Below are 23,927 nucleotides of genomic sequence, written 5' to 3'. Positions count from 1 at the left end.
GTAGAGTCCTCCAGGCGCGATTTCAGTGCCTTCGTTCCTTTGTTTCTCCATGTTATGAACACTAGAGCAACAACTGCTAACTGAAAGCTTATTACGGCGCGCCCCAGTTACCTGTTTTCTCATCCAGCAAACTACAAAGACGTCGTCTCTACGTGGAGTTGAACCGCTCTGCGCTAGGCACCTTCCGCTCCCCATCGTGCCTCGCCTTTCTCTCCAGCAGCGTCTACGTTGAACCCAGAAAAGTCCGGACTATCCGCTCCTGCTTGCCGCGCGTGAGTCTCAGAACCGACGATCTCGTCTGTTGCGTCTGTATACTACAGCCTGACACAGGCGTGTCTCGCGATATTACAGACGGCGTGCGCGCGACTCGAACTGCTGAAAAAACACCACGGACCAACAATTACTCCGGAAACGGCACGGCACACGACGTTTTTCAGCCTGGCTGGCGACTGGACCCCAGGCTGCATGACAGCCCTATCGAGGCGATCTAGTCATACTGGACGGTTTGTGTTGCGACGCCTGCGTGCGAGGGGGTCGTGTGTTTGTCGCAAATCACACAGCGCCATCCACATGCGGCCTAGTCACATTTTCTCCAGGTTTTTTTTCCGTCGGATCTCTTTGCGAAAACGTCACACTTCCTCGTTTGGATGGAACGAAAGAATTTGTTTTTTCAATTTCTGTATGGTCTTGGCGTCCTATTCGCGTCCGCCCTTCACGCATGTTGCCGCACGGTGGGCGAGAGTCCTCCACCCTGAGAAATTTCCAGAAGACACCGCCAGCGCTCCCTCCCAATTTTTTTCCCTCACGCGCTGTCTTTCCTTGTGAAGCTGCATGATATCGTTCGATTTAGCAAGTAAAGCGTTTCCCGCCGCCTTTTCCCCCATCTGCTGCGCGGGTGGCGCTTTGTCGCCGCTCCGCAAGGCACGCTACTGGATTCTCACGACACTTCGTGTCTCTGCTGATCTAGCGAGTTTGTACTGGCGCGCCCAGCCAGCGCCCTCCTCCGGAGCCGACGCCCCAGAGAAGTATCAGCTGAAGGTTGACGACTAACTTGCGCGCGTAACAAAGGGCCGTGAATGCTTGCAAAGGGAACGGGAGGCAGAACGTCTTTTTTCCGCTGCGATGCACCTAGGCGCGCCACACTCGGTCTTGCTCGCGCCCGGTGCCCCCCATTCCCCCCTTAAAAGTCTTCCTTGCTCCTGTTTCGCCGTCACTCTGAGTCTCTCGTCTTTTCTGAACCTCAGCCTGAAAGAGGCTGCCATGTGTGACTCCGCCGCTCTGGCTTCGCTGTAGAGCGCCACCTCGTGTCTTCGCCGTCTCGGCTCCTCCTCTGCGTCTTCTTCCTCACTCCGGCAGGTTTTCCTGTCTCACATCTCTCTTCTGTATTCGAACGTCTGAACCCAGTTCCCTTAAACAGCCTACCCAGATACTGGGAACTGGGGGAACAGAGCCCGTTACTACAGGGTACTTACGTGCTGCCGTCTCGGCGAGGAAAGCGCTTGCGCTTCGCACACGAGGGTTCCTGACGTTTCCATCTCAACTGGGATGAGCATATTTCAAAGCGTGGATCTTTCCAGGGCGCACTGTCTTTTTTCGACTTCTTGTCGCTCCGAATTTCCGTCTCTGTTTCGCGCCTCGGCGGCGAGGCACGGGCGCCGCAGAGATCTATCTTTCAGTCACTTCTGGTAGCACTCTTTGTCATCGTCGCTTCGAGTATGTTCTTCTCTCCGGCTGCTCCGGCCGCCGCGAACTCGTTTGTTTCTGGCTCTCTCCTTTGTTGCACCTTTTCTGTTCTCCCTGCCTTTCCCGGGTCTGCGGACTCGACACCTCGCATGTATCGTGTGCGGAGAGAAGCAGACAGCCTCCCCAAGTGCAACAAACGCAGGACAGAAGGCGACACTCGCTGTTGCGTCCTGCCGCCGGCTCCACTGTCGTTTTTTGTTTCTTAGAGCTCATCGCTTCTTCTCTCCTCTCGCTCCAAGTCTGACTCGTACCTGTTCCTGCCTGGATGGTGCGGGCGCCCGGTGGACTCCCGCGCGAAGGCTGAGTTTGGTTCGCTCGTCGTCAGATCTGCTGGCTCGCCGAGATGTCTGCCTCCTCTCTCTCCCGCCGGAGAGACTGTCTGTCGGCCGTGAGGAAGCGGGACGATTCGTGCGCTTTTCAGCGGACCCCCGTGGCCTGCTGCAGCCCTTATCCGTACGACGCTACGTGCCCTTCTTTCTCTGTCTCTCCGTCTCCGCCTTCTCAGTGTCACCGTCACGCTCTCAATTCTTCTGGCGGGCCTCCTCCGTTTACGTCGTCTGGGTACTCTTCTCACGGGCACAAGGCTGCTTTCCACTTGGGTGGCGACGGTGTATATACACTGCAGTCAGCAGGCCCGCTTGACTCGCCGTTCGCAACGACGGCTTCCTACTACCCCCCGCCGCCGGGGGCTCGAGCCCCCCAGGGCGGCTCCTCGCGCATGGGGTCTTCTGCCGCTCCTTTTCCTTCTTCTGACTCCCGTGTGTCGTCTTTCGCGTCCTCGGCTTTGCCTGCTGCCTCGTGGGGGAGGCGCCAGGGCGAGCGGTGCTCGCGCGTTTCGTCTCGCATTCCGGGCGGCGAATTCACGGCTTTCTGCACGTTGTTCCCCGAGGAGGAGGAGCCTGTTGCCCTCGAGCGGAGGCGGGCGGCCCGCGCGGAAAGCCTCCGGCGCAGCGAGAGCGCGCGGCTCTGCGGGAGTTTCAACGACGCGCCCGCTGCGCCCTCCTTCGTGGAAACCGACTCCGAGCGCTTTTCCTTTAGGCCGCCTCAAGGCGCGCGCGCCTCCTTCGTCTCCCTCGAACTCGACCCCTACAGCAAGGCGTGGCACTCGAGGAAGCCGAACGCGAGGACGTCTCAACTCAGCGACCGGGACTTGAGGGCAGCAGTGGAGACGGACGCGCCGCCGCTCGCAGGACTTCAGGTAAGAAGCAACAGCGCGTTCAGGTCGCCTAAAAATATGCACGAAACAGGCGACGATGCGCACGATGCGCACAACACCTTGCCATCGAACAGATAATCACTCTGTTTCGTGGGTTTTTTCCTCTTCACAACCTCCGGGTGTGCGTAGTTGTGTTCAAGTCCGTTCCATGTATCGCTTTATGCTAGCTATTCTTTCTCATCTTCTTATCTGTTTCTGCATTCGCTTCTCGACTTGCTTCGCTTTATGGTGCCTTCTATCGCTTACATTTGCCTGTGCCAGGTTCGCCCCGTGAATTTGTTTCCTCTCTATCGCGCATCTCCTCGTCTTTTTCTCTATCTGTACCCTTTCGTCCGTTCTCTCTTCGCTTACGTGGCGTTCGCGTTATCTTGCCTTTCCTCCTTCAGTCTCTTGTCGGCTCGGTCTCTGCTCCCAATTTGGCATCTTTGCTTTTTTTTACTGTCGCCTTCATTTTCTGCTTCCTCTCTTTCCAACTTCCTCTCTTCTCAGGCGACAGATCGAGGGAAGTCTCGCCCTCGAGCCACAGGGCCCGCGGAGACTGGAGTGCCTTTCCAAGGGCCGCACTGCGCGACTGCGTCTCCTGCAGACGACAGGCCTCTGCGAGAGCCCCAGGCCACGTCTCGCGCGTTTAGAGACTCGGAGTGTTTATTCGCTCACGAGGCGGGTGAGCACGAAACGTTTTCGCCACAAGCCAGTCTGCGGTTCGAGTGCGGAGGCAGAGGCCTCGGACCCAACGAAGAAGAGGCGTATGCTTGGGGGGCGCGGTTCAGAAACGGAGCTGCTGGCGTGCGAGACGAGTTCGCTCCTCTCCCTGCCGGCGGAGAAAGAGACGACCTCGCGACGGCGCACCGAAGGGAGTCCCGACGGCGCTCACTTCCCTCGCAGTCGTGGATTGCCAGCCACGGCCATCCTGCCCACTGTTGTCGCGATCTTCCCGCGTATTCTTCTGCCTACGCCTCCGCTTCGCTCCGCGCGGCGGGCCCTGGAGGATGTGCAGGCGCCTCTTCCCCCTCCGCGGAGGGAGTCGCGGCAGACAGAGCCTTTCCGGCGAGCCTCTCGCCCACGCGCTCTCTGCGCTGCTCCAGCTCGTGCTGCTCATCCCGGACGCTCGCGACCGGGCTCTGCACGCCGCGCCAGCTGGGGGGCCGGGATGGAGGGCAGGGTCGGCGTATAGTCGGAGAAGGGCCCCACGAACCCGCCTCGTCGGGGCGTTTCGGGGAGCGGGAACGAGCGGCGACCCAGGGAAGGACTCGTGAGGCGGGGGGAGGGCGGGGGGCGGAGACGCTTAACTGCGCCTCAGGCATTCCGCGGTCCCGCGGCCTGTTCGTTGCGCGCCGCCACGGAGACGAAGCTGAAGGCCGAGACAGGAACGACAGAGAGACAAACGTTTCTTTGCCGCCTTTTCTGGCACGCGGAGCCCGAGCGACCGCAGAGCAGCTGCACATGAGGCGAGAAGACAGGAGAGTCAGCAGCCTCTGTTCGACGGGGAGGCCGCAGAGGGGACTCGCCGCGGAGGAGGCGCGAGACGCCCCGAGACAGGAGCCGCGTCCAGATTCGTACACGTGCGCAGTCTTCTCTGGAGATAGCCTTGCGTACGCGCCTCCTCTCTCTCACGAGGAACGAGACGGCTCGAGGAGACACCGGAAGGGGCACTTGGGCCCCGGGCCCCAGGCCCCCTCCCGTCGCTACGAAGGCCCTTTCTCTTCCGGCGCCTCGCAGCTGCCCGTCTCACCCTTCGTGCCGCCTTGTCCTTCTTCGGCGCGCTCGCCGGTCGCCTTCGCGTTCCCAGAGGGCGAGCGCCTCCCTGCGCGCGCCTCCGCGACTCTCCGCTCACCAGAGAGACGCCAAGAGGCCCCCGTGCGGGCGCCGCTCCCTCGCGCGCTGCTCGGCGGGGAGCCAGAGGCTGGCGCGCGAGAGCGAGAAGCGCGTCGCAGCCGAGAGGGAAGGAGCGGCGAGCACGTGTCTGCCTCCGCCGTCTTCTCGCCGTTCCTGGGCGCAAAGACCAGCGCCGGGACCGGCACAAAAATCGTCAAAGGAAGGTCATTCCGCGTCGCGCACCGGAAGCAGGATCTCTCTGTCGGCCCAGGAGACTGTGGGGCGGGGCTTTTCAGAGGTGCGGCGGGGGGCGACGATGCGCACACGCATCGAGGTAGCGAAGACAGGGCGATGGCGAGGACGGGACCCGCCACCGGCGCTCGCGGAGAGACCAAGGCGTCCTCTCCTCGGTACGAGACACAGCGCCCAGCGGCCGCGCGGTGGGGAGAGAGCGAGAGACCGGAGAGACAGCAGCGGACGGAGCGAGAGGAGCGAGGCCGAGATGCAGCAAGAAGACCCGACGGAGAAGAAGACTTCTCGCGCCACCCAGCGGACGACGACGTCTCTGCGGTGTGGCGGGGGAGGGGAGAGGCCGTCGACGACAAGCGGGCGAGGCGGGTCGCGAAGCCGCGCGCCCGTCTCGTCTCGTGGACGCCCTGGGGAGATTTCTGTCGCCAGCCGTCTCAGCGTCGTCGTTTCCGACTTTCGAAGAACTCGCGCAGAAGAGCCTCGCGCAGAGCACTGGAAGCCTGCGCCGATCCGAGGCCCGCGACCAGCCTCTGTCTACGCGGCCGCAGCTGCGCCGCCAGCCCCATGATCACTCTGTCGGCTCGCCGGCCTCGCTGCCGCGAAGAGACGAACTCCGCCTTTCCTCTGAGGCGTCGCCGTCTCCTCGCCGCGTGGGCCCTTCTGCCTCTTCTCCCCAGCGCGCCAACCGCCCTCCTCTCTTTTCTGCGTCCTCCCCCTCGTCGCAGCCGTCGTCGCCCGGCTTGCCTCGAGGCTCCTCCGCTCCTGTGCGGCCATGTCCTTCGCGCTTCTCGCAGCGGGGGCACGCGGACGCCTCCCCCAGCGCATCGGCTTTCCATGCGTCTGCGGCGGCTCTGATGGAGGAAGTGAATCTTTTTGAAACTGAAGCGAACGTCGACGAGCTGCGCGCGCTTCAAGACACCGTCGGCCTCCACCTACGGGACAGTCTGAGGCAGCAGATCGCCGCCCTCGAGTCCATACAGCACGCGGGACGAGCCGCAGCGCCCGCCCCGCCATCTCCCGGCGCGTCTCCTCGCTCGCCTGCTCCAGCTGCGGGCTTGTCCGCGGGCCCTGAAGGCGCAGGAGGTGGCGCGGAGGCGAGAGAGACTGGAGAGGGCGCAGTAGCTAGAGGCGACGCGGAGGCACGCATCGCTGCGTGCGTGGAGTACCTGAAGAGCCAAGTGCAGAAGGAGGAGCGTCGCCAGCGGGCGCTGCTCGCGAAGCAGAAGATGCTGGAGGAGGAAGAAGAGCGACAGCGCGAGACCTGGAGGAAAACGATGGAGGACGCGGCGAATAGACGGGCAAAGGCCGTCGCGGACGGCGTCGAAAGAGCAGGAAGCCACTGCGGAAAGGGTCGCCTGCGCGCCGGAGAGGAGGAAAAGGGGACGAGGAAGGTGCTGGCGAGGCGCTTCCAGCAGACAGATACAGACGCGGAGGGGAGAGACGCGGCGCGCCAACCTCAGCCGCGGCAGCGGCCGTCGCCTTCCTCCTCTCGCCTTTCGCCAGGCTCTGCGACGTCGCCGTCGTCTTCTGCGGGTCCCCTAGGCGCGCGAGAGACGCTCGCTTTGTCTGACTGCCGGTCGCTCTCGGCGCTCACGCCGCTTCACCCTTCTGAACGCCCACAGGTCGCCGCCTCTGGCGGACGGACAGCCGACGAGAAGGCGCGCTTGCGCAGACGACGCGCGTCGCTCGGCGACGTGGGAGATGTGCAGCGAAGCCGCGACGCTTGCGTAGAAACCGACGGAGCTTTCGCGCAAGATTTCGCCCGCGCGAGAGAGAGCCGCGCGGAGCACCGCAACCTGACTCGCCTCCTGGCCCTGAAGGCCGAGAGACTGCGCATGGAGAGAGAGAGGTTTGCACTCGAGGAGAAGAGTGCATACATCCTCAGCCAGCGCCTCGACGAGTGGCGCGAAGCGGGGACGCCGAACGACGCCCACATGCGAGACGGACAAGTAAACAGACAAGAGCGACTAGCCGACTTCAGGGACGAGGAGGGACTGCTCCGCCGAGACCAGAGAGCCGACGCCGCCAAGGCTGCGGACGCGACGACCCGCTCCCCCCTCCACGGCACGACCGGGCCTTTTTCGCCTGCTACAGCGAGAGAAGAGACCCTCGCGTGCGCTTCTGCTCGACAGCGCGCGTGGGACAAGATGGCTTCAGAAGTCCCAGGCTTCCAGGAAGAGGCGCAGGAGTCTCTTCTGCGTTTTCGCGAGAGCCGCGAGGCGTCCGCGCGTTCGCCAGTCCGCGTCAGGCAAGGCGGGCAGACGCCGCCGGGGGTTCAGTCGGCGAGCACAGCCTCGGCGCTTGCGAGGAAGACCGGCCGGCGGAGTCTCGTAGAGAGTCAGCGCCTGGCAAGGCAGAGGCTCGCCGCGCGGAAGCGGCGTGAGGAGGAGGCCGCGAAGGCCACTGAGGCAGAGCTCGCGCGGCGGAAGCAGAATTTGGTCAAGCTCTCCGAGAAGACGCGGAAGCTGGTGCAGAGGCAGCTCCAGGCGTCCCGCGCAAGAGCCTCGGGGCCCAGACGACGGGCGACGATCGGCGCGACCGACTCGCAGCGCGGCTCTCCGCCGACAGACGCCCCAGCCGAGGCTGCGACGCCGGCGGCGGCGGCCGCGGGAGGCGGGAGAGCGCCTCCTGTTGCGCGCGGCCTTCCTTCTCCTCCTTCGCAGCTGCGTTCGACGACGCCGTCGGCCGCGGCGCGCGGGTCGCTCGATGGAAGGCGACGCGAGGCGGAGGCGCCCCAGGGTGTCTCCGCTGCTGCGTCAGGGAGGCGATCCGCGCTCGGTGAGAAGGCCCGCGTAGCCCCAGCCGCGTCCAGCGCCCCCCCGAGGGCAGCAGACGATGGAGAGGCTGGAGCGGAAGGCGCTCGCGCGCTTGCGTTGTCCAGCAGAGCGCGGAAAAGCATCGGCGAGGACTCGAGAGGCGCCGACCGCGCAGCCCCGCGGAGGGAGGGCGCAGCCGCCTCGACTTCGCGGTCGCTCCGCCGCTGCCGCTCGCAGCCTCCGGCGGGCTGGCTCGCCGGCGAAAGAGGCGAGAGCGAGGAGAGCGCCGAAGACGCTCCGAGTTACTCGCGTGTAGGACCGTGCTTCAACTCGCCGTCTCAGGTCAGGCCGCTTTTCCCGCCCGCGTTCGGACCCGGCGCCGAGAAGGCGACGAGCGACCGATGCAGCGTCGGCAGCCTGTACTGCGCGCCTGCTTTCTCCTTGTTTCCTCCTGGCTGCTGTCCCTTCTGCGTGCCCAGGGCTCTTCGCCCCTCTGCCGTCCCCTCTCACTTGTCCGCGCAGGCGACGCCTGGCCGTGCGGAGGCGGCGCTCCCTGTCCGCGAGCCGCGCGACGCGCGACCGCGTCCTCTGCTGCCCCACAGCAGCCCCAGCGCGCCCCCCCCCCCCCCCCCTGTCTCGGGCAGCGCGGCCGCCACACGCGTGGTTCTTCTCGCACCTGTGCACGCACTAGGCCTCGACGGAAAGCCCGCGGCTCATTCGTCCGCTGCCGACGCCGACGCCTTCTTCTCCGCGCGGCCTCACCCCGCAAGCTGTCTCTGCGGTCGCGGCCCCGCGCGGTGGGCGCCAGCGGGCCCGCCCCCGCCCTCGCCCTTGGGCGCGACAACGCCTGCAGGCGGAGACGGGGGGCCGGTGGCCCCGGGCGGGAAAAGCCGAGAGAAAGAGAGAGGTGAACAGCGAGAGGGCGGACCAGAGCAAGTGAAGGAAGTTGCCGACATTCAGAGAGAGTTCCCCCACCGCCGAGAACGCGCAGAGGCGCTGATACCGCCCGGTCAAGATAACCTTCTGAAGGCAGTTGCAGAGCGAAGGTGTCACACGGCTGCATGCGAAGGATCGACCAGTAAGTGAACGCGATAAAGGGCTCAGAGCTGAGGCTCACGCACTGCGGGGCGCGTCGGGCGTAGGGTTTAGGGTTGAACATCGTTTTCACTTTGGTGGGAGAACAGGGTCATTTCATTTTGTAGAAAGCACGGATGGAACAGAGGGAGAACCGGCCATGTTGAGGTTGTTTCTGCCGCTAGTGGAGAAATGCCTTCGTGCGGCGTGTGCGGCTTCGCGGATATCTGTCTGGTGCTGTGTCTCTGTGGGGTTTGCAGCGCTTGCCGCCGGTTCCTGGACGCGCCCTCGTTCCGCGGGGCAGGCGTCTCGCTCCTCCTGCGATGAAGAAGGCGAATCTGAAGATCCGCGCGATCGACTCGAGAGAGAGATGATGCGGCGTCTCCTTGCGAAGCAAGGCAAGCTCAGCTCTCCTTCCTCTTCGTGTGGAGGTTTGCGGGCTTCCGTCGGCGCGGGGGGCGGCGAGGGCGTGCATGCGGGGCGACGCGCAGGGTCTCCATCTTGGGGGCCCCGCGAGCAGAAGGAAGAAGGCGAGATTGAGCAGGACGTGTCACGTTCCCAACTCTTTGTGGCTTGCCCTCCCTCGTCTCTCGCTCAGGACGAATCGGAGGCAGGCCCTAGTGGGAGGAGTCACTACCGACAGAGTGGGGCAGAAAGTGAAGGCGCGCCGGCGCCGTCGCCCAAATCTGAACGCTGCATGGATGTCAGGGTCACCGCAGGCGCAGGCGCCTCGACGTGCGAAGTGCTGGACGCAGCCATCTCGCCGGTCCTCGTGCTGCGCCCCTCTGCAGCCCTAGGCGCGACAGGCGAGGAAACACACACTCGAGACACGACCGCGGCGTGTGCCCGCTGGAGGAGAAGAGACGGAGAAGATTCGGCGCACTCTTTCTCTCCGCGACGGCGTGAGCTTCCGCAGCCGAGAGCGTCTCCCGCCTCCCTCGAGGGGAGGGTCGCTGCGCGGCTCGACCGGGCCTTGTCGCCAGTCCTCGTTGTCTCTCCACGGTCGTCTCCGAGGCGCGCCCCCGCCCTGTCTCGTGGTCGCGGATCCCACACGCGCTCTCGCTCGTCGCCTTGCTTCCGCGACGCTGCGCGCGGAATTTCGCCGCCTCCCTCTCAGACCACTAGGCTCTCTGTCGGCGCCTCTTCTCTCGCTGCCGGCGGCCCCCCAGCAGGGGCGTCGGCCTCGCTTCCTTCTGGCGCCCAAGGCTCCACCGGGCGCGGAGACACAGGCCCCACTCGCGGAGGAAACACGGGATCAGACTCTAGTCCGGCTCGCTCGCTTCTGCGCTCTCCGCGCGAGCTTTCCGACGGGACGGTCTCTGTGCAGCAGATGCAAAAGAGGCGACTGTCTCCTGTCCCCCGGGCCCACAGCCCCACGGAGCAGGGCCAGTCTCCGCGGCGGGGTTTGCAGGAGCCCGACACGACCGAACGGGGGCGGAGAGGGAGCGCGTCAGCGCCGGCGGAAGCCGAGGCAAAGGACAGCTCTCGCAACTTCTGCCCCGAGGAAGGCTTAGTGAAAACCGTTCTCGCGGGTCTGTACAATGTCATTCGCGAGCATCAGGCAGATGCCAGCGCGGCAAGGCTCGAGGTGTCTCAGAATGCACAAGGCGCAGAAGAAGAGCTCGACGGTGCCTGGGACGCGATCCTACGGTCCCTCGCGCGCTACCGGGAGCGGAGACTCCCGCGGGGGCTCCAAAGATCCCAAGCGACTGCGGGGGGCTCGCCCCTGGGCGAGCCCGTCGTGGCCAGCGGAGGAGACAGAGAAACACAACAGCGGAAGGATGCGAGGGAGATGGAGCGTCTGTTCCCGGCGGCGCTCCGCCGCGAACAAGACTCGCGTTTCTCTCGGGCGGCCGCCAGTCCGCGGCGTGGCGAAGTGGCTGACTCGTCGCGCAGCAATGAGCCGCCCCTGTCTCCATGCCCGCACCCCACGTCCTCTCTTTCTCTCGCGGCGGGCGTCCTCTCTTCGCCCGTCTCTGCGCGGCCTGCGTCTCCCCTGAATTTCCTGTCCTCTTCGCTTCCGGGCCCAGGAGAGCCGGTGGACGGCGAGAAGGCGCCTGCGCGCCGGAAGCTTCCGGCGCCTCTGCAGCCTGGGGCCCTGCAGAGTCCCCGCAGCCCGCGCCCCGCCCGCCACTTCGCGTGGAGCCCAACTAGCGGTGTCCCTGCAACCGCAGACGCGGAGACGGAGAGAGTCCACACGCCCCCACGCGGCAAACACTCGCGCGTCTCGAGCCGCTTCGCCTCTGCTGTCGACCAGAAAGTGTTCATTGGGGTTGTCGTCGAGCAAGTCATGGCGAGACTGAAGAGAGAACGTCTCGACCTGTATCGCAGGCGGGACGGGCGATCGCCTCACAGGGAGAGAGACTGCAGAGACGCCCAAGACGACGCTCCTGTGAGGAGTCCGCTTGCGGGCGTCTCTGTGGCCCTGGACGTGAGCCGCACGAGTGCGCACAGCAGCGAGCTGGAGGAAGGAGAAATCCGAGAGGCAAGTCGTGCAGGCTTGACTGCGACGCCTCCAAGGCCAGACGTCGTCCCTCCCTTGCGGTCCCCTCCTTCGGTTTCCTCTCCGTCTCGGCAACTCGGAGTTGCGCGGCTCTCTGCGAAGTCTTCGCCTCCGGGGGTCGCCCAGGCACGGTCAGATGAAGGTGCGCGCCCGTTGTCGCCCTCTGTCTCCTCTGCGTCACAGGTGGAGACGGAGGCCGGCGCCCAACGGGACGGTGCGCCGGAGAGGCGTCTGCTCTATTCGCCCACCTCCTGTTCTGCCTTCTTTCCTTCGTCTCGAAGCCCGCGCTCGCGCGTTCACGAAGGAAATCGAGGAGAGGCCTTGCCCCCGTCCCCAGCCTCCGTCCCGGTGTCTCCCTCGCCTTCTCGCCGGAGACGAGGCGATGCCGCAGCGGTCTGCTGCGCTTTGTCTGTCTACTCGTCGCCTCGCTTCGACGCAGCGAAGGCTGAGGAAGGGACAGCGCGGGGCGCTTCTTCGCCTGAATCTCCGGGGGGTCCGGCGCTCCAGGCTGGAGAGCCCGGGGCCCACAGAACCTCGCCTTCGTCTGCTCCTGTCTCGCCTTCGGGGAGACACCAAGAGGAAGACACTTCGCCGAGAGGCGCGCGGCCGCAGGCGATCTTCAACCAGCCACTTCATCCGCGCTCCGCGTCCCCGTCGCCCGAAAGGGGAGACGAAGGCCGCTCGCTGAGAAGCCCAGCGGCGGTCTCCGCTTCCCCTTCCTGCCGTTCGCCGCTTGCTGCCTCGCGGAGCGAGGCGACCGGCGCCCCTCAGCTGCGCCTCCTGTCTCCTCGGTCTGCCTCACCTGCGTCGCCGCGTCCCTCGTCGCCTCTCTGTGGACGCGAGAAGACCCGAAAAGGCTCGCTCTCTCCTGTGCGTGGCGTGCACAGGCGGACGGAGGAAGGCGGACGCGGAGTCCTAGGCCTCGAAGAAGCGACATCGCCTTCTCTCTCGCCGAGCGCGCGGGAGAACAGAGGCAGGACGGAGGAGCGGGTACCAGCGTCTCCGCGTAGCTGTCGGGCTTCGCCTCGCCCTAGCCGCCGGCTGGCCACGCAGGCGGCGGAGACACTGGCGCCTGAGACTCACCAGCGAGAAGAGGGGAGTGCCGCAGCAGCTGCGCTCCCGCAGCGCGGTCGCCTTGAAGCCCCAGAGGGGAATTTCGGTGCGCGGTCGCCCTCGCCGGCCCTCAGCGCAGGCGAGGAAAACGGCCTGCTGTCGCCCTCCGCTGGCGTCCCTCCCGCCAAGCGCCGCGAGCTTTTGCGGCGTGTTGCCGCGAACCATGAGCTACTCGCGGCGGACGCTGCTCCCCTATCTCCCAGTTGCATCTCGGCGTATTCGGTCGTCGCGAAAGACGCAGAGGCGCAGGCTGAGGCAGCCCCGAGGAATCGTCTTTCTCCCTCGTCTCAGCTGGGCGCCTCGGCTGGTGAGCTGGGAAACGCGGATGCCTCCGGGGCGCGAACGCTGCTTCAGAGGGACGACGTGGAGGAAGGAGAAGTCCTCGAAGTGACGGCGGGCGAGGCGGTTTTGCTGGCTGTTGGAGGCCCAGAAAAGCAGCCCCTAGCGCCGTCTCTTCCCGCCAGCCCGCAGGGCTGCGCAGTTTCGCAAGAAGAAAGAATCCTGGAGGCACGCGGGGGTGTCCCTGCGCGAACTGAAGGACTCCTTGCCGAGGACAGGGAAGGCGGCCTCCACATGCTGCCGCCACAGGCCGCGGAGGCGCCGCATTCCCTTTCGTCTCCTTCGATTGCATCCCCGAAGAGGAAATGCGAAACGCTCGATCACATCTCCGCGGAAAAAGCAAGCGAAGAGGCCTCCCCCACGCCACTTTCGCCCGTTCTGTCGGGTGACTCGCCGCGCGCCGTCGCCGCGGCGCCAATCGCTCGGTCTCCGCACGAAGTGGAGGAGGCGCTTTTCGCAAACGATGCAATCTCTGGCGGGCCGCGGCTTTCCGCTCCAGCCGTCGTCAGACCAGAAGACGATAGCGAGGTCGTCGAGGAAGAAGAGACCCTGGTGTCGTCTTCACCGCCTCTCCCTGCCCCCTCGCCCCTGAACGTGCGTCTGGACGCATCTCCAGCGGCACAAGAACAAGGTAAACAAATCAGTCTTTTCTCGCGATACCGAGAAAACTGTATATTAACCTTTTGACTTTTTGTTTGCCTTGGCGCGGGAGTTCCTTGCTCCGTCGCTGGGGCTGTCGCCGTCGCTCCATAGTGTTTGTCCTCTCCTCTCCGCCGCAGCGCGAAGGGACACTTTCAGATCTGCGTCGTCGTCCGACTCACGGTCTGTCTCGCTCTGGTCGCTTCGGTTGCCTCTGTTCAGGCGAGAGCGAAGCGCTGGAGGAGGCGCTGGAGAGAGAAAGAAGAGAAGAAAACGCGTTCTACCGAGATGCCGCGGATCTCTGCGCGGCGGTGAAGGAGGGCGAGTTCGCGTTAGCGGCCGTGGAGATGGACTCTGAAGACGACTCTTCAGACGCCGAGGAAGAAAGCGAGGCCATCGGCGACGAAATCCTCCAACTCAACACCGCGGCGCTTCCTGGACGCATGCGGAAACAAAACAAGGTAAAAAGCCGAGCTCGCACACGTGGCAGAGAACGCGACTCAAATGGGGGCCGCGGGGCTTTACAGGCCCAGACTACGCCGGAGAAAATATAAAATCGTAACCGTGCGATCGGCGGCAGTTTTTACAGCATTGTCTCCAAGGAAAACATTTCCAGCGGAAACACGGAGGCCTGTAGGGCTCGACTTGTCGAGGGCGCGGAAGGAAACAGAAGACGAGGCGCCGCTCTGTCCTGAGGCCAGAAGAACTCGTCGCAGCCTCCAGCTCGGTTCTCACGCAGATGGGGTCGGATGATGCAGCAGCGGGAGAAGAAGCAACAGCGAGACAGCGGTGAATAAAAAGAAGCGCACAGACACCGAGGCGGCCGTGCTTGGGGATGCGAGGAGAGGGAGAAAGAAGATAAGCAGAGAGAGAGCAAGAAACCAGAGGCCAAAGAGGAGAAAAAACACTGAAAGCGACGCGGCTACGTGGCAGGCTGACTCTGCCTTGAGGCATTTTTGTGGAACTGCGATTTTTTCACTTTTTCTGTTTTTTTCGCTTCGGCTTGCACATCAGGTAGTTGACACGTCGCCGGAGGCCGCGGTTAGGATCGCTTTCGCGCTCATGATCGTCCGCCGAGGAGGCGAAATTTTGAGCGTAAGGAGGAACCATTTTTTTATTTTGCCTCAATTGCTGTTGACGAGAAAGCGCCAACGAACCCCGCATGGCGTAGGGTCTAGATTGTTCATTCTCTCGTGGGATGACTCTCCAAACGCGCGAAGACAGCCGCCAGAAGACCCTCCCTCGCAGGTGCCTCGCTTTTGTTCTCTTTCTCATCTCGCGCTCCTCCGTCGGCATCCGCGCCGGGGGATCCGGCTCGCTCACAAGATGGATCCGACAAAGCAAGACTTCTTCTTTTCTTGTCCTCCGCTCAGGACCATGTAACCCCGGCAGACGTCCGCACCGACGAGAGCCTGTACCAAGAAATCGTGAGTCGCCACTGCACAACGTTCTTGCACGCGGAACGTTCCCCATGTGTTAGTGCCACGCTCTGAATCCGGAGAGAATTCCCACCTTACAGCGCTTCGTTTGCTTTTCTACATATATATGTATACATTTGTATATTTATATATGTATGTATATATGTGCACGTATCGTTACGTGAGGCGCTTCCTAGAGCTGTGAACGAATTCATTTCCCGGTCTCTGCGTATGTCTATGTAAGGGCTCGCGCCCCCGGCATTCATATACGCTTATCCGTCTCTCCTTTCCTTCTCTATCTATATCCATCTATATATATGCATGCATGTATATTGTGCCTGTGAATGATGTAACGTCGCTGTACGCCAAAAGTCGTCCAGAAGGATCGGCTTGTTGCCAGTTCTCCGACGTGGATTTTTTCACACGGCCACTTCTTCCTCTTCCGCGCAGGGGCCGTGCCTGGACTTATTTGATTTCCTGTTTTGCGCTTTTCTGCAGCACTCGCTTGTGAACCGCTGCATGCGCGAGAACCCCTCAGCGGTGCGCATATCGCGGGATTTCATCGAACTCATTCTCGATTTGATTCACGACGTCGTCACAGACGTAAGCGTGGTCAACAGACGTGTGACACTGCGCTTGCTCAATGCGGACTCGTGGAATCGAGGATGGGGACTCCGGAAGGGATTCATAGTCGGTTTAGAGACAGCCGTGAGACTTCGGGCAGGCATGGAGATTCACATAGCACGTGGACAGAGAGAGATACAGAAAAGTGTATCGGCGTGACCACATCCACAGTCCTGTTACACGTATAACCATATATATATCCGTATGCATGTTTGTGGCATGAGGTTTCTGCGTCGTCTTTTTCAGTTCTTTTTTCGGCCTCGCACTTGGTTTAAGCCTTTACATTTCTTCGGTTTATCGTTTTTTTCAGCCCGAGCACTGTTTCGTCAGCACCAACACGTGGCAGACGGAGGAGGCGCACCAGAGACGCGAACTGAAGCAGAGCGCGCAGTCCCGCTTTCGCGGGCTCGCGCAGTTTTTCTCTTCCAAGAAAGACGAAACGAAGACTTTCACCTGGAAAGAACTGTTCGAATGGGTAGGCAGACGAACCCACTAGCCCGCGCAGTACTCTAGAGAAATAAATAAATATAAAGGTGTTTCGTGGTCGCGCGTGGGGGCTCTGTATTTGAACTTTTGTCGTAGGAGAACACACATATTTGGAGACGGGTTTTGGGTGCGGAGACGAGGCTGACCGCAGGCCATTTTTTTACGTTCTGGGCTGCGTTGTCGCGTGTTGATCTGTTTTTTTCCGTCCTTGACATCTCTGGTTTCTTTGTTCGCTGTTCACTTTTTCAGGTATACTCAGCCGCCTCCCTGGGCTTCTTCGCGCCGCTGTCGGCCTCTTCTCCCACATCCTGGCACCGCGGCCTCCTGCGCGATCCGGCCTTCAAGCCTCTCTCTCCCGGCCTTCCAGGTAAGCTGCCCACCGAACGGCCAGGCCGTCGTCAACGCGCCTCAAGTCCGCGGACCCCCCATCCAATCGCGCCTGCCTATGCAAGCGTCCACAGCGCCCATCCGCGGCGAGAAGCGCGGCTGTGCGTAGAAATGCCTTGAAAAAAAGATCGCAGTCCTCCCGACTGCGATCTTTCTCTCCCCCGGCGGGACTCGGCAACGCCGTCTGCAGAGAAGCCTCTGACCTCTGCGCGCGGGAAGCGCGAAACGCCTCAAGGTGGCTCTTTTTGCCTGAACTGAGGCGACGGGGGGGAGGCGGCAGGGCTTCTTTGAGTCCAGTCGCACGGCAGCATGCAGTTGAGTTCGACGTGTGTCTGTCTGCAGAGCCCGTCGGCGGCGAAGACGACGTCATGGGCTTGGCGTTCGCGCATCATCGCGGCGCTGCCTCCTACGCGAGACACTTGAACTTTGTGTCCCATGCGCTGGTCGCGTCGCCCGGGGCTTCAGCCCAAAGAGAGGGCGGAGCTTCCTCTTTGACCGCGACTCCGCAGCCTGTGCGGGGGTCTTCTGAGCCGCGGCCAGCGGGTCGAGTGCAAGGCGGTGCCTCGAGAGAAGGCAACGAGCCAGGAAGGGAGATCGCGCTGGAGGCGGGTGACGCAAATTCTTCTGTGCAGCGCAACGGCGCCGCCTACCGCGATGCGCGCGAGGAGGCAGCTTCTTTGTCAACTTCCTCAGTCTTCATTCTACCGTCCAGACCCGCGGACGCGCTGCCTGCATGCGCTTCAGATCCTCAGGAGCAGGCGAGCTGCGGGCCGCTTTCCTACGGGTCTCTCCGTCGGACACGGCGAACGGAGGATGAGGAAGAAGACCTCGAGAGGATGCGGGTGTCGTCGCCGCTCTCTTCTCCCTCCTCAGCGCTCTGCGGTGCTCCTGGCGATGTGGAGCCGACCGCAGAGAACGGCAGGAAACTCGTTCAAGCGCGGCTTCCGCCTTGCCCCTTCGAGATCCCCGGGCGAGACGCCGAGTCCCCTGAGTCACTCGCGTCTCCTTCCTCGTCGCCCGCGTCGCCGCGCTCTCTGTCGTCGCGTCCGCGGCTGTCCTCTCCGTCCTCCCAGTCGCCGTCGCCGCGGAGCTGGGAGTCTTCGCCTCCGCGGTCGCCTTCGCCCTCCTCTGCAGCCTCGCGCCTCGGCCTTTCGTCTTCCAGCTGTTCCCCGCCGTCCTCGGGATGCGGGTCGCTCAGAAGGAGAGCGGCGCAGGGCAACGAGGGGCCTTGCGAGAGCTTCAGCTGCGCAGGGGGCGACGAGGAGGAGGCCTTTGGGTCAACGGGGCCCTTGCCTGCGCTGTCTCACCCTCCGTACTCGCCGACAGCGCGTGCGGTTCTCGGCGGAAGAAGTCAAAGCGAGCAAGGAGAGGAAGAGTTTCCTTTGCGCAGCTGCAGTGAGAGTGGCGAAGAGACCACCTTCGACGCAGACGGCGGCTCAGGAGCGGAAGGAATCTTCTCCTCGTCGTCCTCTCCCTCTGCTCTCTACGCTTCCTCGGGGGGCGAGGGTGTCCCCGTGAGCGCGTTGTCGCTGCCGCCGCTGCCCTTCGATCCTCCTCCGCTCCAGTGCTCGCAGGAGGCCCGCGACGGCAGCGCGTCCGCATTCTCTTCGCCAGAGAAAGCAGCAGACGAAGCGACAGAGCGGCGCGATAGAGAAAGCACCCAAGTGGAGACGAGGGAGGAAGCGAAGCGCTTTGAGACGCGGGAGGGAACGGTGCTGCGCTCAGCCGCCTACCGGCAGCTCTCTTCTGGCGAGATTTGCCTCGAGGAGGAAGGGACTGTGTCGGCTCGCTCTGTGGGAGAAGTCAAAGAAAAGCAGATCTTCGTCGCACTCGGCCATAGCCGGGCGAGCGTCCCTAGTGTCTCTGCGGGTCACGCTTGAGGCTCGGTCGTTGTCCGTCGACGCGCGTGCGGTTTTTTGTATCGACGGGTGCATGTGCGTAAGCCGTGAACGAGCTCTGCATGTGAGAATTCTTTTTTTGCGGCAGCACTGGAGAGGAGGCCCGGATACACAGGTCCTCCGGAACGTAGCAGGACGTAGGCCGACAGTGCCATGCACATATTATATATATATTTGAAAATATAAAAAATAAAATGAATTGCTGGGCATGCATGGAATAAGTACCACATGGCGACAGCTATTGGGCCGATGTCCGCGCTCGCGGGATGAGAACACATTCACTTCTCGCTTTGTGTCAAGGTTGAAACGGGAAGAGGCAAACAAACCAGCTTTTCGCCGTCGCCTATCCTTGTCTCTGTCAGGGATAAGGGGCTTGCACTCGGGTGCTGCGCGCAATCCGCTGAAAACGGCAAGCTTTTTTCAAATGCTGGCATCTTCTGTATTTCTTCCAGCTTTTGCGTTTGTCACGCGTTTCTGGCAAGTCTCCAGCATTTACGGCTTCTCAGCGCGCAGCTGAATGCGTTACCTGCTTTGCTCCACATGCGTTTGTCTTGTGAAGGACTTTCTTGCATTTTAAGCGACGATTTGTAGTGCCCGAAGACGCACGCCTCCACTGCGACCGTGCCGGAGAGTTTCACGTTTTTACTCCTCGGTCAGACGCTTCCTAGGCGCCTCATTTCGCCTGCGCCTTCGCACTAGGGAGGACAAGTTAAATACCGAAGTCTCAGCATTCATGTATGTGGCCAGTATATACGTACAACACACCAACCAATGCCTGCAAACGCATACAGCAACATGGGTTTCACGGATGATCGTTGTGCTGAACCCTTAGCCGTTGAGGGACGCTAGCCACTAGAAGCACACAGAGCCATCAGCAGTCTCGAAAAAAGGCTTATGAAGGCTCGATTTTTCTTTTTTTCCACCAGTAGGTTCGGGCCGCTGCGATCAGCATCCACATAGTACTCAACGCAGAGGACGCCAGTCGGCCGAAGCAACGTGAGCAAAATGCCTTTTTTTTGCGATCTGCAGGGTGTTTTCAATGTGCTTCAGCTGCAAATATTGAAGCAAAGCACTTTCCGTTCTTTTTCCGAAACGGAACAAGAGGGCAACTGCCTCTTGCGTACTGGCAACGGGAAGCCTCCTCGAACTCGCGAGAGTCTCTCCTCTTCATTATCCACAGGAGGTCATTATTCTGTCGGGGGGGGCTGGAGGGTTCTTCTCTTGTTCCGTTGATGAACATCACATGTATTACCTTGTTTCTAGCGTCTTGATCACTTCCAAACATCGTCAGACTCGTGACTCTCCCCGCGAAATGTGTGCTCGAAGCCCTGCGTATTCGGCCACAGGGGTACCTTGCTCCTACGAACTACCTTGGCGTATGTTTGGTGTCAGCGAAATGATTAGGGGAGGCAGATTCGCTGCTTTCTTTTTAAAATTCCGCGTGAATCACCGCGACAGTGCCCCGAGGTTGAGACGCAAGCTCTATTTATACCTGGCCACGAGCTGTTCGCGGTGCATTGTCTGATCCCCAAAAAGACGGGGTAAGGAGCCGATTGAGGCTCGAGCAAAATTCGTCTTCAGCCCTTCCGTATCGCGCAAGTAGATCTCAGTCTTTTTTTTGGAAGTTCCTGTCAAAACCGTGTATGCACGGAGTGGGGTTCGAACCCACGCGGTCGTGAGACCAGGGGATCTTAAGTCCGCCCCCTTAACCACTCGGGCATCCGTGCGTGCAAGCTGTCTTCTTTTTCACCACGTCGTCCTCCCCCGCGAGCTTTCCCCTTCGGAAGAAAAAAAAGGGCAAAAGAAGTGGAAAAATGAAACCAGAGGGCCTGAATTAAGGCAAAGGAAACCATGAGAACGTAGTTCTCTGCTCTCTGCGGAAACCTGACTCGGATGCGGCGCCGCACAGGCTCACTATGTCCCGCCTCAAGGCAACTCTGGGAACGGCAGCTCGCTGCTGTCGCCATCTGCCGCGACTTGAAATCGTCATGTGCGGAGAAAGAGGATATCCCACGAGGCAACATACGGAGAAAACATTTTTTTCTTCATACGGTGTATTTATTTTCCCCCGTTTTTTCGTTTATGGCAAAAGTAGTTGTTCTCGCACAGGTTGCACTTGATGCGTCTCGAGATGATTTTTTTTTTTCCTTCGAGCTCTCCTCCGGCGGTGACGGGATTGCGTGAGCTGGAATCTGGAGGAGACAGCGAGGGCTCGAGAAGAGAATACAAAAGGTAGCTTGCGTCCGAAAGTCTTTGGACTGGTTAATTTTCCGCAGTGTGGATGCAAGGCTTTGGCTGCGTATAATTGAGAAGCAGGGCCAAGGTCAGGAACCGGCGGCGTGTGCTTTGCATCTGCAGCATTATTGATGTGTAAGGGACATCTGTGTCAACGGGATCGGCATGCGCTTCTCGTGCTACCATTATATATACACCTATCTTCCATTGTTTGGGTCTACCGACGCTAAGTGGAGCGTAGGTGCGCCCGTCACTGCTTCGATGCAGGCGGCGAGATACTGCGAGGCTCCGCATTTGCACTCCGGTTAGCGTTGCCTTTTTCTCACCCGCGCTGTATACCCCCCCGTCTCGGCAGCCTTGGCCGCTTCGCCTCGAGCCGCCTGAGTCGGGTCGACTTCAAACGAAAAAGCGAGAAGGAAGCGGAGAAGAGGACGCTCATCATAGTCGCCAGACGTCGCGCCAAACCGAAGGCATCACCAAGGTGTGTCTTGTCCCCGCCGGCCGCCTCTGCGGACTACCTCGCCCTTCGAAAATGGAGACAGAGACTACCAGCACTGTCAGTGTTTCCTCCGACTCTGTTGGCAAGTGTCCCTCCCCGGCGCTGAAAAACTGGTAAGGCTGAGCTTCGTCAGGCATCAATTCGAGAAGTTGCGCCGGCCGAGGGTACTCTGCCCTGGTCGCTTGAGTGGGGCTGGCATTGGAAAGAAACCGTCACCGCAGCTCAAGAGCTGCTGCGCAGAGACCGTAGAGAGTTTCGCCTGACAGGAGGGGGTTTTACCGCTGCTTGGCCGTTCCCCTTCAGTGTGTTGTTCAGCCGGGCTCTTCCGTGCCGGAAGGCCGCACAGAGGCAATGCGGACGAAATTCATGTGTATCTTCCAGTCCTCGCCAGCGGGCTTGCTTGAGGTTGCTGCATCGCGGCACCTTTTATGCCGCCAATGAGAGAGTTCGTTGGGTCGTGTGTGACTCCAATCTCGCTATGTCGGCCGGTTAGTAACTGTGTACGCAGGAAGGGACTGGGCACTCGTAGACGTCTGTCCCCGCAATATAGTAGCTCAGTGAATCGACGTTGCGTGCGATGGTTGTGCCAGCCTTCGGGTGGGAACATGCGACTCATCTTCAGCTAGATTGCCGTAGCAGCGAATGGTTTCTTACAGAGGAGTGCGTGAATCAGCGGGCTTCTTATGAGACTCCAGGGTTTAGGGTTTAGACGAAGGCAGAGCATCCAAAATTGCGGTGTTTATGCCTCAGAAAACTTTTGGCTTGGCAGCGTTTCAAATACAACCATGCGCGATACTCGCACGCGTGTAGAGGCATTGATGCAGTGCGTTCGTATTTTGAATTCAATTCGTTTTTGCTTCCCCGTTTTACCCTGCCAAGATGGGAAATACAGTACGTGTCTACACCTCTCAGCTGACCCACTTTTTGTCCTGGAAAAGAAGAGGTGACAGTGAGAACGGCAGCGGAAAACTAAGCTGCCTAACTTGATCCATTTCTACTCTTCTCTCGGACAGCCAAGCGGAAGACGCACAGGCCATGACGGCACGGCAACCATTTTACGCGTGCCAGCCAATATGGATTTGCGTGTGTTCCCTGATGGAATTATTTGGCAGGAAGCTGACACACTCGTTCATGATGGATGCGGTGGCGGAGCTCAAAAGACATCCGTATTCTCTGGATACAACTACAGTTCAGGTTCACTTGGCTGTCTCCGCCACAGCCCCTCTACGAGGAGGCAGCGGCTACTTCCACTCGCGCTTTTCGGATCCTGTGCGGGCACGAGATTACGAGGGACCCGACAATGTAGAGGCGATTGAGAAGCAGGCCCGCCTGCGCACGTACCGAGAGAACCTTGTCAGAGACTCGAATGTCTTTCTCTACGTGAATGGAAGAGCTATGGACAGTGCGCAGATGCGCAGTGATCACCATCTCAAGGTGGACATCATGGCAGGCGATCAGCGCCTTGATATCACTGGAAAACTCGTCGAACTATACATAGACGTCATTCACACGAGAGAGGTCGTCGAGTTCGACTTGTCGCGCGACCGATTCTTCCCACTTCGCAGTGTCTGCATCGAAGTCGATGGCTGCAAACACCGCGCTGAAGACGGCCAGGTGTCGCTCTGCTTCTCTGGGCAATATCCGCAAGCGGTCTTTTGAATAGGTGCTGTGCAAACCCTCGCGTGCGCAGGCCGTCCGTGGAGGTGCACATACGACGCGCGAAATTTGAACGAAACATCCCTCCTCCGATGAGTTCGATGACAATGAAGTACATCCATATGGATGGGGGGTTCCGAATAGTCGGTTTTTCCGATGATACTCCGGTTATGAGATACTGGCAACCAAGTTCTTTATGATTGCAGTACACCACCACCCCACTGGACTGCCGTCACTTCCCCAGAGTTTTTTCGGTGCTAGTTCTCAGTGTGTGCGCCGTGCGAAGATAGTAGTCGTTTTTCCGCTGAAATGGTCGTCACTACACGCTTCCATACAGACCTATGCATCCGCCTGTAGCGACAGGCTCTTGCTTGTATGTGTTGTGACGCGTGTATGCCTTGGCGCATGAGAATAGAGGAGTCCCTCTAGGCTTTTTACCATCAGAATGTCATTTCCCTGTAAGGTTCAGCTTTGACGGAACTACAACAATTTGGTATTCATGCCTCTCTCCAAGGTCAATGGAACCATGTGTCGTATTTTATATTGGGCGAAGCTCCCGAGTTCAATTTATATTGCTTTAATGGGTGAGAGTTCCAACTGACTAGCAACGAGATGCAGTAAAGCAAGGTTTGAATCTCACTGGACACTCATGAGGAACGCGATGCTTGCTAGCGACTTTTGAGCGTTCACTCGCGTCTTGACGCCTTTTTCAAGCAGATCCGAGTCCTAACTCAAATGCCTTCGAAATCATTGCATACACAGCGGAGACAGAAATCACATTGGTGATTCAGGTCCTAGTCTGCTAGAAAAGGTTGCCACACAAAAATACAAGAGGCAAAGAAGTGCACGCCTCTTTACGCATCAACGTGAGGATAAATATTCCTACGATACACACGTATACAGAGACGAATGCGCCCAGGGATGCGGTGGGGATACGACGTAGGGCTGCGAGAACAGCTGCGAGAGGAGCTTGCTATGCGTGGACATTCGGACCGCCCCCAAAGTGGGCTTCGCCACACTTTTTTGAAGCGAATTCGGACCCTCCGAGATCATTTCTCAGCTAGCATCTGTCTGTCACGTTTTGTCGAGTTTTGGAGGACCTGCAGGTCTCCCGCTAAATGTCTTTTTCATGGAACTATGACGCTTTAGGTTTCGGATTCGTCGAATACATAAAGACTGCTTCTTTAGAGAGCGACTTGCAGCAAATCTCGGCTGAGTCAACCAAAAGAGAAATGCCAGTTTCCGGGGTACTTTGGGTTTCTGTAACTTCCTTGTCG

The 23,927-nt window shown here is 60.6% G+C and overlaps 2 protein-coding genes and 1 non-coding gene across 3 annotated transcripts; 2 read left to right on the top strand and 1 right to left on the bottom strand.

The window, feature by feature from the left end:
* Positions 1 to 2,086: 2,086 nt before the first annotated feature.
* Positions 2,087 to 18,242, top strand: BESB_080680 (uncharacterized protein; the record flags this gene model as incomplete). Its single annotated transcript, XM_029366430.1, has 11 exons — positions 2,087 to 2,941; positions 3,449 to 5,344; positions 5,497 to 8,857; positions 9,114 to 13,439; positions 13,670 to 13,908; positions 14,462 to 14,542; positions 14,821 to 14,874; positions 15,364 to 15,468; positions 15,800 to 15,964; positions 16,225 to 16,333; positions 16,705 to 18,242. 11 exons carry the CDS (start codon positions 2,087 to 2,089, stop codon positions 18,240 to 18,242), a joined length of 12,729 nt encoding a protein of 4,242 aa, XP_029217861.1.
* A 1,662-nt stretch (positions 18,243 to 19,904) lies between these two features.
* On the bottom strand, positions 19,905 to 19,987 carry BESB_081020. The gene has a single exon. It is a non-coding gene; the product is annotated as a tRNA-Leu (tRNA).
* Positions 19,988 to 21,027: 1,040 nt separating this feature from the next.
* BESB_080670 (uncharacterized protein) lies at positions 21,028 to 22,653 on the top strand (the record flags this gene model as incomplete). Its single annotated transcript, XM_029366429.1, has 2 exons — positions 21,028 to 21,107; positions 22,107 to 22,653. 2 exons carry the CDS (start codon positions 21,028 to 21,030, stop codon positions 22,651 to 22,653), a joined length of 627 nt encoding a protein of 208 aa, XP_029217860.1.
* Positions 22,654 to 23,927: the final 1,274 nt, after the last annotated feature.

The sequence above is a fragment of the Besnoitia besnoiti genome, chromosome VII, assembly GCF_002563875.1.
Source record: "Besnoitia besnoiti strain Bb-Ger1 chromosome VII, whole genome shotgun sequence".
Classification (NCBI taxonomy): domain Eukaryota; phylum Apicomplexa; class Conoidasida; order Eucoccidiorida; family Sarcocystidae; genus Besnoitia; species Besnoitia besnoiti.
Note: the sequence above shows the minus strand (reverse complement) of the source record. Positions and strands in the feature narration are given on the sequence as shown.